At 40.3% G+C, this 12,038-nt stretch overlaps 1 protein-coding gene across 1 annotated transcript; it reads right to left on the minus strand.

Moving 5' to 3' along the window:
- Positions 1-883: 883 nt before the first annotated feature.
- On the minus strand, positions 884-1,828 carry LOC113891846 (olfactory receptor 9A4-like). Its single transcript, XM_027540323.1, is given in 1 exon segment — positions 884-1,828. A coding segment is annotated over 1 exon segment (945 nt).
- Between the last annotated feature and the right edge of the window lie 10,210 nt (positions 1,829-12,038).

Raw genomic sequence — 12,038 nt, forward strand, 5'->3', positions numbered from 1 at the left:
CAATGGAGTATTACTCAGCCATTAAAAAGAATACATTTGAATCAGTTCTAATGAGGTGGATGAAACTGGAGCCTATTATACAGAGTAAAGTAAGCCAGAAAGAAAAACACCAATACAGTATACTAATGCATATATATGGAATTTAGAAAGATGGTAATAATAACCCTGTGTATGAGACAGCAAAAGAGACACTGATGTATAGAACAGTCTTATGGACTCTGTGGGAGAGGGAGAGGGTGGGAAGATTTGGGAGAATGGCATTGAACCATGTAAAATACCATGTATGAAATGAGTTGCCAGCCCAGGTTCGATACACGATACTGGATGCTTGGGGCTGGTGCACTGGGACAACCCAGAGGGATGGTATGGGGAGGGAGGAGGGAGGAGGGTTCAGGATGGGGAACAAATGTATACCTGTGGTGGATTCATTTTGATATTTGGCAAAACCGATACAATATTGTAAAGTTTAAAAATTAAAAAAAAAAAAGAGAACCTGGAATCAAGTAGTTATTCAATTCTGGAGCCAGAGAATATATTTCTGATACTCTCCTCTTCAGAAACCTAAATATCACATATATTATTATTACATTTAATTTTAAAACATTTTATTGTGAAATGCACCATAAGTGAAACATATATATATATATATATATATACATACATATATATATATATATATATATATATATATATACATACACACACACACAATAAAGTGAATTTTTAAATAACAACCTATAATGATAAACACCATGGCCATAATATAAAAGAGTTCTGTTGCACCCAGATTATTTGATGATGATTAGGCTCCGGTTCAAAGTGCTTTTCAGACCATTCTAGAATTCAGAATGTATTCTGCCATATAAAAAGCTTTAGGGCAAGACTAGCTCCTGAATAGATGACAGTATTGCTTCACTCTGTCCCGAAGTGCTTCTATGACTTTGTCATTCCGGAGACTGAAGATGAAAGGATTGAGGAAAGGAGTGACTACGTAAACCATCAGGGAAACAACCCTGTTGTAATCTGTGGCCTGCGTTTGCTTGGGTTTCACGTAGAGGAACAAGCAGCTGCCGTAACCAATCACGACACATGTGAAGTAGGAGGCACATGTAGAGAAGGCTTTCCTGCGGCCAGAGGCCGAGGAGATCTTGAGGATGGTGGAGATGATGTAGGTGTAGGAGACAATTGTAGGGATCAAAGAACCAAAAAGAACAAAAATAGCCATTAAGAAGAGGATGAATTCCATGAAAAGAGTATTATCACAGGATAGTTTGAGCAATTGCCCTCAGTCGCAGAAAAAATTGTCCACCACATTTGATTTGCAGTAGGAAAGCTGAAATGTGGCATAAACTGGCCAAATTTCAAAAAGGAACCCAAACAACCATGACACAATTACCACAAAGTTGCAGGTGCGGCTATTCATTATGACGTTGTACCTCAAGTGGTTACAGACAGCCACGTAACGGTCCACAGCCATCGCTCCCAGCAGCGTAAACTCTGTGGTCCCCAGAGCAAGGTACAGGAAGAGCTGGGTGACACATGCAGCCAGAGATATTGTCTGCATCCCAGGGAGCAGCAACCCCCAGAGCATCATGGGGACGATAATGGTGGTCACCAGGAGCTCCAAGGCCGAGAGATGACCAAGGAAGAAATACATGGGAGACTGCAGATGTTTATCAAGACAGACAATCACAATGATGACTGTGTTGCCCATTAATGTCACTAAATAGAAGAAGAAGAAGGTAGCAAAGAGGATATGGCGTAGTTCTCTAGATCCTGAGAAGCCAAGGAGATAGAATTCAGTGGCGCTGGAGTGATTCCCCAACATGTAGCTCGGACTTTTGTTCCTTGTGAAGTCTAGACAGCAAGGGAGAGATAACATACTTCTAACCTCAGAAAGATGAAAACCATTTTCAGCTTGAGGAAATACACCCTACTCTTAGGCTCTACAACATGACTATTTTCTACACAAAGTTAATGGTAGATACTTTATGAAGGAATGTGTAATATATTAAGATAATAGCATAGGTCCAAAAAGATGAGCAATGGTCACCAATACCACCCTAGGCATGAAAACCCACCCTCCCCAGTAGGCACCCATGCCTCTCAGTTCACAGCTTTGCTCTCACCTGCTACCCTATTTACCTTCTGGAACACACCATGCTCATTTATACAATGACCCCTTCCATTCTGAATGCCCTGAACTGTCTTCTGTGCCTGTTTTGTCCATGTCCTGCAAAAACTGCTGTACATAAACAGTTGTAAGACAAAAAAATGTTGATCACTCAGTCGTGTCAGACTCTCTGCAACCCAATGGACAACAGCCCGTCAGGCTCCTCTGTCCATGGAATTCTCCAGGCAACGATACTGGAGTGGGTAGCCATTCCCTTCTCCAGGGGATCTTCCCGACCCCAGGGATCTAACCTGGGTCTCCTGCATTACAGGCAGATTTTTTACCACCTAAGCCACCAGAGGAGCCTATGAGACAGAATTCCTAGTTAATCACAGCCAGACATAGTTACTTCTTTCCTCTGTATCTGCTAAAAACGGGGTCCATTTCAATTATATTCATTTTAAATTTGTTGCCTCTTATACTTATCATTTTGGGGGTGCTGTTGGGAATTTGGATCAATCCAGAACATTGTCATGAGATAAAAGCTATTTTTGAAACAAAGTCCTCCTCTGATTTGGGGAAGCTGGCTCCCTAAAATGAATTATCCATGTCTTCCTCTTTACTTTTATGATAAAAATGATCTTCATCTCTGCCTTCACTGAATATGTCTCCTCTATGCAGGAAAAATCTGGCCAGTTTCTAGTTGATGATTTCTAGCTCTGAGATTACAATTCCTCTGTGACCAGATGGCTTTCACTAGGCTCTAATCAATATCTGATATCTACCATGCTTTTACTTGTTTATTCATTTATCATCAAAATCCCATCAAAATCAAAACCCCATCCCAATAAAAATCCCTTAATTAGAATTAAGTACCTTGAAGGCACATTCTTTAGTATTCTTATATCACCACAAGTGATAAGAATAGAGTGTGACAATGTATGTGCTCTGTAAATATCATTAACTGAATGTATCAATTAGTAGATAAAGAACCATACAATAAATAATGTCCAATCTGACTAGCTTTCCCTCATTCATTCTTCTCTAAACCATTGTCCAGTTAGCCTGCAGTCTCTCTTGCTGCAGATGCCTTACAAATGGCAAGTGAGGGTCTTAGCTCTCTCAGGCAGAGGGCTGTGCCTACACCCCTCAACCTGCTCCTTGCTATGGAGGGATGGTCTGATGCACAGTTCGTCTCCTCTGCAGTTTTCTCAGTTCACTGATCAGCCTCTAGATGTCCTTGTTCCAGGAGGCAGCCCAGCTCAGGACTTCCCATGGTGATTCTTTTCACAGGGGGAAATCGCTTGGAAGACACTCACCTCCAGAGAAGAAGACAGAATGTAACTTCTACCACCCTTTAGGCATCAACTCGGCCCAGCTCCTGTAAAGCTAGTAGAAAGCAATATTTGGCAGACAGTCTGATTCTACTATCTCCACTCACAATGAGGAACAACTGGCCACACACAGAAACTTGAAGAAATCCAGAAATAATGGTGCTGAGAAGGATCCAGCTGTCTCCCTGTCTCTCATTCTCTCTGCCTCTTTCCTCCTCTCCCTAGTCTGTCCCCAGGGATGGCTATTCACTGAGGAACAATTTTCACAGGCAGATACACACTAGGGAGGTAGTCAAGGAAAAGCTGAAGAAACTTTCACTCTTCCCTCCCGAGGCTAATCAAGTTGGAGACCATGGAAGTTTAAGTTTTGTGCAGTGGGCACACTTGAAAGTTCCCAGTGAGGAACTTCTCAACAACCAGGCTGCCTCCTTCCCGGGCCCTTACACACCACCACACAATCCCAGCTGTCAACAGTCAGCCAACTCAGCTGCTATGTGCTTCTCCCTGACTACATGGAGCCCTGTAGAGCCTAAGCCACCCCGAAGCTGTGAACCCACCAGTTCCTGGTGAACCCACCAGGATTCAAGACACTTGTCAAAAACCTAAGAGGCCACCAGATGGACGTCTGTCCAAATTCTCTGTTCATATCCAGGGTTGCAGGAAGCCCATCTTTCCCAGATGATCTCTGCCCTCTGTGTTCCACATACCCTCTGGCCATAGTTATGCATCCTGGTCAGAGATAAACTGAGAGGATCTGCCACCTACTCCACCGCACACCTGTTAATCCCACAGCCCATTCCCATCTCTCTAACCTGCATGTGTTCCAAGTGGGGTTGTTCAGCCATACATTTCCCTCTAGGTCTCCAAATGTGATTGGGTAACCTCCCTCATCAGCTTGAATTGAGGGATAACAGTGGTTTATAAACAATAATGAGGACTGATAAAAAAGATTTTTAAAAACATAGAAGTGAAGATGCTTGGGATGCTTAGTAAAGTAGAAAAATCATATTTTAAATATATATTTTTTACCCTTTCAAAACCAACTGTCATTTTTCATAAAATTACCACAGATCAAAATTAAAATTTCACATGGAAGGACCCAGGCTAAAATTTAAATGTCCCTCTCCCCATTTGTTTGATTCTACTGATCCATCTCCTAGAGCTAAATATTATTATAGATTTCTATTGTATTAATATAGAAGTTCTCTGTGTATATACATGAATATCTCTATATATTTTTATTGAGTAAATGGTGGTTTAATAAATAAACTATCCTACTACCTCTTTCTGGATACATATATAACATTTGTTGTTGTTCAGTCACTAAGCTGTGTCCGACTCTTGGCGACCATGGACTGTAGCACACCAGGCTTCCCTGTCCTTCACCATCTCCCTGAATTTGCTCAAATTCATGTCCGTTGAGTTGGTGATACCATCCAACCATCTCATCCTCAGTCACTCCCTTCTCCTCCTGCCCTTAGTCTTTCCCAGCATCAGGGTCTTTTACAATGAGTTGGCTCATCACATCAGGTGGCCAAAGTATTGAGCTTCAGCTTCAGCATCAGTTCTTCCAATGAAAATACAGGGTTGGATATTCAGCTATATAATATCTGTGTGTGTGTGTGTGTGTGTGTGTGTGTGTGTGTGTGCATTAAACCTTTCCATATTACAATTACATAATTGTGTAGGATGGGGCTCATCCTACTCCAGTATAACCTCATCTTAACTAATGACATTGGCAATGATCTATTTCTAATTAAGTTCACATTCTGTGATACTGGGAGTTAGCAGTTCAGCAAATGAATTTTGAGGGATGCAATTCAACCCATAATAGGCATCTTGGCTGCTTCCAATTTAGGGGGATTATGAATATAGTTACAGTAAACATACCTGTGCAGGTTTTTGTCTGGACATAAGTTTTCAGTTCATTCAGGTAAATATCCAAATGAGCAAATTTGGAGCTCAATTTTTGGATTGTATGGTAAGAGTATATAGATATTCCTGGACTTCTTGGACAATGGGTTACATCTAGAGAAGCTCATCACAAATTGAAAATAACCCCAATGTTCATCGCAGCACTGTTTATAATAGCCAGGACATGGAAGGAACCTAGATGCCCATCAGCAGATGAATGGATAAGAAAGCTGTGGTACATATACACAATGGAGATTACTCAGCCATTAAAAAGAATACATTTGAATCAGTTCTAATGAGATGGATGATACTGGAACCTATTATACAGAGTGAAGTAAGCCAGAAAGAAAAACACCAATACAGTATACTAACACATATATATGGAATTTAGAAAGATGGTAACAATAACTCTGTGTACAAGACAGCAAAAGAGACACCGATGTATAGATCAGTCTTATGGACTCTGTGGGAGAGGGGGGGTGGAGGAGATTTGGGAGAATAGCATTGAAACATGTATAATATCATGTATGAAACGAGTCACCAGTCCAGGTTCAATGCACGGTACTGGATGATTGGGGCTGGTGCACTGGGACGACCCAGAGGGAGGGTAGGGGAGGGAGGAGGGTTCAGGATGGGGAACGTGGGTATACCTGTGGTGGATTCATTTCAATATTTTGCAAAACTAATACAATATTGTAAAGTTTAAAAATAAAATAAAATTTTAAAAATAAATAAATAAATAAAATTAAAAAAGCAGATATTACCAAAAAAAAAAAAAAAAAAAGAAAGAAAGAAAATATCACAAGTAAAAATGCACTTAGTACACCTAACCTACTCAACATCATAGCTTAGCCTAGTCAAATGTAACCTTGTTATCACACTTATATTAGTCTACAGTTGGGCAAAATCATCTAACACGTTTTATAGTAAGTATTAAATATCTCATGTCATTCATTACATACCATACTAAAAGCAAAAAACAGAATGGTTGTATCAGTTGTTCATCCTTGTGATCAAGTGGCTAGGTGGGAGTTGTAGCTTGCTGCTGCTGCCTAGCATTACAAAAGGCTATCACATACCATGTATCACTAGCCAAGGGAAAGAACAAGATTCAAAAGTCAAGGTATGGTTTCTGTTGAATGTATATCTCTTTGCACCATCCTAAAGTCAAAAAATTGTAAGTCAAGCCATTATAAGTTGGTGACCCTCTGTATTTAGTTTTGAAAGAAACTCTCAAGTTGTCCTCCAAAGTGGCTACATCATTTTACATTCTCACCATCAGTAATGAAGGTTCCTGTTGCTCCATATCCTCACCAGCATTTGGTGATGTATAGTGTCCCAGATTAGGGTCATTCTATTAGGTGTGTAGTGTGACTTCACTGTTGTTTTAATCTATAATTTCTAGATGATATATGATATTGAGCATCTGTTCATGTGCATATTGTTTATTAGGTGTGTAGTGTGATTTCATTGTTGTTTAATCTGCAGTTTGCAGGTGATCTATGATACTGAGCATCTCTTCATGTGCATATTGTCATCTGCATATGTTCTTATGGAGATGTTTGTTCAGATATTTGGCCATTTTATTTTTATCTTATGTTTTCTTATTGTTGAGTTTTAAGAGCTCTTTGTATATTCTGGATGTGAAGTGAAGTGAAAGTCACTCAGTCTTGACTCTTTGCAATCCCATGGACTGTATAGACTGTATAGTCCATGAAATTCTCCAGGCCAGAATACTGGAGTGGGTAGCTGTTCCCTTTTCCGGGAGATCTCCCCAACCCAGGGATCAAACCCAGGTCTCCTACATTGCAGGTGGATTTTTTACCAACTGAGCCACAAGGGAAGTCCAAGAATACTGGAGTGGGTAGCCTATCCCTTCTCCAGTGGATCTTCCTGACCCAGGAATCGAACTGGGGTCTTCTGCATTGCAGGCAGAATCTTTACCAGCTGAGCTACCAGGAAATCCCCCAATATTTTGGATACATGTGCTATATTTCATAGGTGTTTTGCAAATATTTTCTCCCAAACTGTGGCTTTTCTTTCCGTTCTATTAACAGTCTTTCTGTGACATGTAATTTATATTAAGAAATATATATTTGGTTTTTGTCCTCTTTTTCTAGCACAGAGCTCCCAAAATCCTTGAAATTTCATATGCAATAAAAGCCATCCTTTGTTATTATATTTGGTCTTTTGACCTCAGTTCCTGAAAGCCTGAAATCCCTTCAGAGCCATAAACCTGAAATGAGTGTATTGTAATTCATATCAAGGATCTTTCAACCATAACTAAGTTTATGTTAATGAGGTGACTTCCAGAAATCCCCTAATATGGAGGTCTAGTTGTCAAAGAACCAGCCATAAGTAGAGGATTGGAACTTTCAGTCCCATGCTTTATTTTCAGGATGTGAAAAGGAACTGGATATTGAATCAATCACCAAAGGCCAATGATTCAATCAACTGTTTTATCAAAGCCCCCATGAAATCCCAAAATGAGGAGGTTCAGAGAGCTTCTAAGTTGGTGAAAATGTGGCAATTCAGGGAGAGTTAGAAGCTCAGAGAATACGGAAGCTCTGTACCCTTTCTCACATACCTTGCCCTGTGCATCTCCTCCATCTGGCTGTCCCTGAGTTATCTCCTTTTATAATAAACTAGCAATCTAATAAATTAAATAGTTCCCTGAGTTCTGTGAGAAGAATTAATGAAATGTCTAAAAGGGTCAGGGGAGCCTCTAATCTATAGCCAGTTGGTCACAAGCACAGACACTGACCCTTAACCTGTGGAATATGACACAGTCTATAGATAAATAGTGCCAGAATTGAGTTAAATATGTGGGATACTTTCTCAGTGTCCATGAAAAACTGAGTTAACTATCTGGAGTTTAAAAAACAAAAACAAAAATGAAATCAGTATCAGAGTCATTTCTTTCCCAAGCACAGTTTTTAATGCAGCCCAACTTTTCAATTTTTTTTTTCCTTCATAGATCATGCTTTTGGTGTTGTATCTAAAAATTATGCATCGAGCCAAAAGGTACCTAATTTTCTCCTAGGTTGTATTCTCATGTTGTATAGGTTTTTCAATTTACATTTAGGTCTATGAACCAATGTCAGTTTATATTTGTGAAAAATGTAAGGTATGTATCCAGATATGTTTTGTTCAAATGTGATAGTCCAGTTGTTCCAGCACCATTTTTTGAAAAGACTATCCTTTCTCCATTGAATTGTCTTTCTTCTTCATGAAAGGCCAGTTGATAACATATGTGTTGGCCTAATTTTTAGCTTTCTATTCTGTTCCCTGGACATACTTCTCTATTACTTCGCTGTTAACACACACTCTTGGTAACTCCAGTACTGATGGTATGAGCACTTCGACTCTGCTCTTCAGGATTGCATCGGCTACACTCAGTGTTTCACCTTCTCATATAAACACTAGTACTGATTTAGCAATATGCACAAAAGAAATTACTGGGAATTTGACTGGGATTGGGTCAGATCTAAAAGGTCAAATTCGGAAGAACTGACATCTTAGTAACAGTTTTCCTATCCATAAACATTAGCTTGCTGTGAGTGCTCACTGGCTTCCCACCAAAATTCAATCAAGCAGCTACTGGGACTGTGTACAAGGAGTCAGCCACAAGGTGGGGACGGGTGAGGTACACTGAGTGCTGGGGTCACAGCGTGGAGGTGCAGAGCGTTGGGTGCACTGGCAAGTGAGGAACCCCCAGGTGTTTTTATCTGGCCAAAGTGCAATGAATTATGAAGCTGGAGTAAAAATACCCAGAAAACTTACCTAACCTGAGTTCTCTCTTAGAAGAATGCAAGCAATACTGTTCCATTAAAACCTGGAAGCAAATGAACAAGAAAAGGCCTATGTAGCAAAAAGGTTTTGAAAGAGGTTTAAGATTTCTGAAACTTACAAAAAGAAAAAAGAAGGTGACTGTTTAAGTAAAATTTTAAGTAAGGCAATTATTAGATAAAGGAAAAACTATTGAATAATTTAGAAGAACCTGTGTAAGTATATTGTTATAAATACAGAGCAGTAAAGTTAAATATGGCCGCCTCAGAAAAGCAGAACTAAGGATTAGGAAAGAAAAAGACAACAATCTGATGATTGACCGTATAAATCATTTAGCATTATTTGATGCCTTTTCTTTTTCATAAAAATACATAACATAAAATTTACCATTTTAAGTGTACAGTCCAACAGCACAAGTACTCTCATACTGTTGCACAATCACCACCACTGACCAGCTCTGGAATATTTCCATCATCCCAAACTGGAATTCTGTGCCCATTACTTAGTTCAGTTCAGTCGCTCACTCGTGTCCGACTCTTTGCGACCCCATGAATAGCAGCACGCCAGGCCTCCCTGCCCATCATGAACTCTGGGAGTTCACTGAAACTCACGTCCATCGAGTCAGTGATGCCATCCAGCCATCTCATCCTCTGTCGTCCCCTTCTCCTCCTGCCCCGAATCCCTCCCAGCATCAGAGTCTTTTCCAATGAGTCAACTCTTCGCATGAGGTGGCCAAAGTACTGGAGGTTCAGCTTTAGCATCATTCCTTCCAAAGAAATCCCAGGGCTGATCTCCTTCAGAATGGACTGGTTGGATCTCCTTCCAGTCCAAGGGACTCTCAAGAGTCTTCTCCAACACCACAGTTGAAAAGCATCAATACTTCAGCGCTCAGCCTTCTTCACAGTCCAACTCTCACATCCATACATGACCACAGGAAAAACCATAGCCTTGACTAGACGAACCTTTGTTGGCAAAGTAATGTCTCTGCTTTTCAATATGCTATCTAGGTTGGTCATAACTTTCCTTCCAAGGAGTAAGCGTCTTTTAATTACATGGCTGAAGTCACCATCTGTAGTTATTTTGGAGCCCCCCAAAAATAAAGTCTGACACTGTTTCCACTGTTTCCTCATCTATTTCCCATGAAGTGATGGGACAGGATGCCATGATCTTCATTTTCTGAATGTTGAGCTTTAAGCCAACTTTTTCACTCTCCTCTTTCACTCTCATCAAGAGGCTTTTGAGTTCCTCTTCACTTTCTGCCATAAGGGTGGTGTCATCTGCATATCTGAGGTTATTGATATTTCTCCCGGCAATCTTTATTCCAGCTTGTGTTTCTTCCAGTCCAGCATTTCTCATGATGTACTCTGCATATAAGTTAAATAAGCAGGGTGACAATATACAGCCTTGACGAACTCCTTTTCCTATTTGGAACCAGTCTGTTGTTCCATGTCCAGTTCTAACTGTTGCTTCCTGACCTGCATACAAATTTCTCAAGGGGCAGATCAGGTGGTCTGGTATTCCCATCTCTTTCAGAATTTTCTACAGTTTATTGTGATCCACAGAGTCAAAGGCTTTGACATAGTCGATAAAGCAGAAATAGATGTTTTTCTGGAACTCTCTTGCTTTTTCCATGATCCAGCAGATGTTGGCAATTTGATCTCTGGTTCCACTGACTTTTCTAAAACCAGCTTGAACATCAGGAAGTTCACTGTTCACATATTGCTGAAGCCTGGCTTGGGGAATTTTGAGCATTACTTTACTAGCGTGTGAGATGAGTGCAATTGTGCAGTAGTTTGAGCATTCTTTGGCATTGCCTTTCTTTGGGATTGGAATGAAAACTGACCTTTTCCAGTCCTGTGGGCACTGCTGAGTTTTCCAAATTTGCTGGCATATTGAGTGCAGCACTTTCACAGCATCATCTTTCAGGATTTGAAATAGCTCAACTGGAATTCCATCACCTCCACTAGCTTTGTTCTTAGTGATGCTTTCTAAGGCCCATTTGACTTCACATTCCAGGATGTCTGGCTCTAGGTCAGTGATCACACCATTGTGATTACCTGGGTCATGAAGATCTTTTTTGTACAGTTCTTCTGTGGATTCTTGCCATCTCTTCTTAATATCTTCTGCTTCTGTTAGGTCCATCCCATTTCTGTCCTTTATCGAGCCAATCTTTGCATGAAATGTTCCCTTGGTATCTCTAATTTTCTTGAAGAGATCCCTAGTCTTTCCCATTCTGTTGTTTTCCTCTATTTCTTTGCATTGATCGCTGAAGAAGGCTTTCTTATCTCTTCTTGCTATTCTTTGGAACTCTGCATTCAGATGCTTATATCTTTCCTTTTCTCCTTTGCTTTTTGCTTCTCTTCTTTTTACAGCTATTTTTTAAGGCCTCCCCAGACAGCCATTTTGCTTTTTTGCATTTCTTTTCCATGGGGATGGTCTTGATGCCTGTTGCCTGGACAAGGTCGTGAACCTCATTCCATAGTTCATCAGGCACTCTATCTATCAGATCTAGGCCCTTAAATCTAGTTCTCACTTTCATTGTATAATCATAAGGGATTTGATTTAGGTCATACCTGAATGGTCTAGTGGTTTTCCCTACTTTCTTCAATTTAAGTCTGAATTTGGCAATAAGGATTTCATGATCTGAGCCACAGTCAGCTCCTGGTCTTGTTTTTGCTGACTGTATAGAGCTTCTCCATTTTTGGCTGCAAAGAATATAATCAATCTGATTTCGGTGTTGACCATCTGGTGATGTACATGTATAGTGTCTTCTCTTGTGTTGTTGGAAGAGGGTGTTTGTTATGACCAGTGCATTTTCTTCGAAAAATTCTATTAGTCTTTGCCCTGCTTCATTCCATATTCCAAGGCCAAATTTGCCTGTTACTCCA

Source organism: Bos indicus x Bos taurus, chromosome 4, assembly GCF_003369695.1.
Source record: "Bos indicus x Bos taurus breed Angus x Brahman F1 hybrid chromosome 4, Bos_hybrid_MaternalHap_v2.0, whole genome shotgun sequence".
Lineage (NCBI taxonomy): Eukaryota > Metazoa > Chordata > Mammalia > Artiodactyla > Bovidae > Bos > Bos indicus x Bos taurus.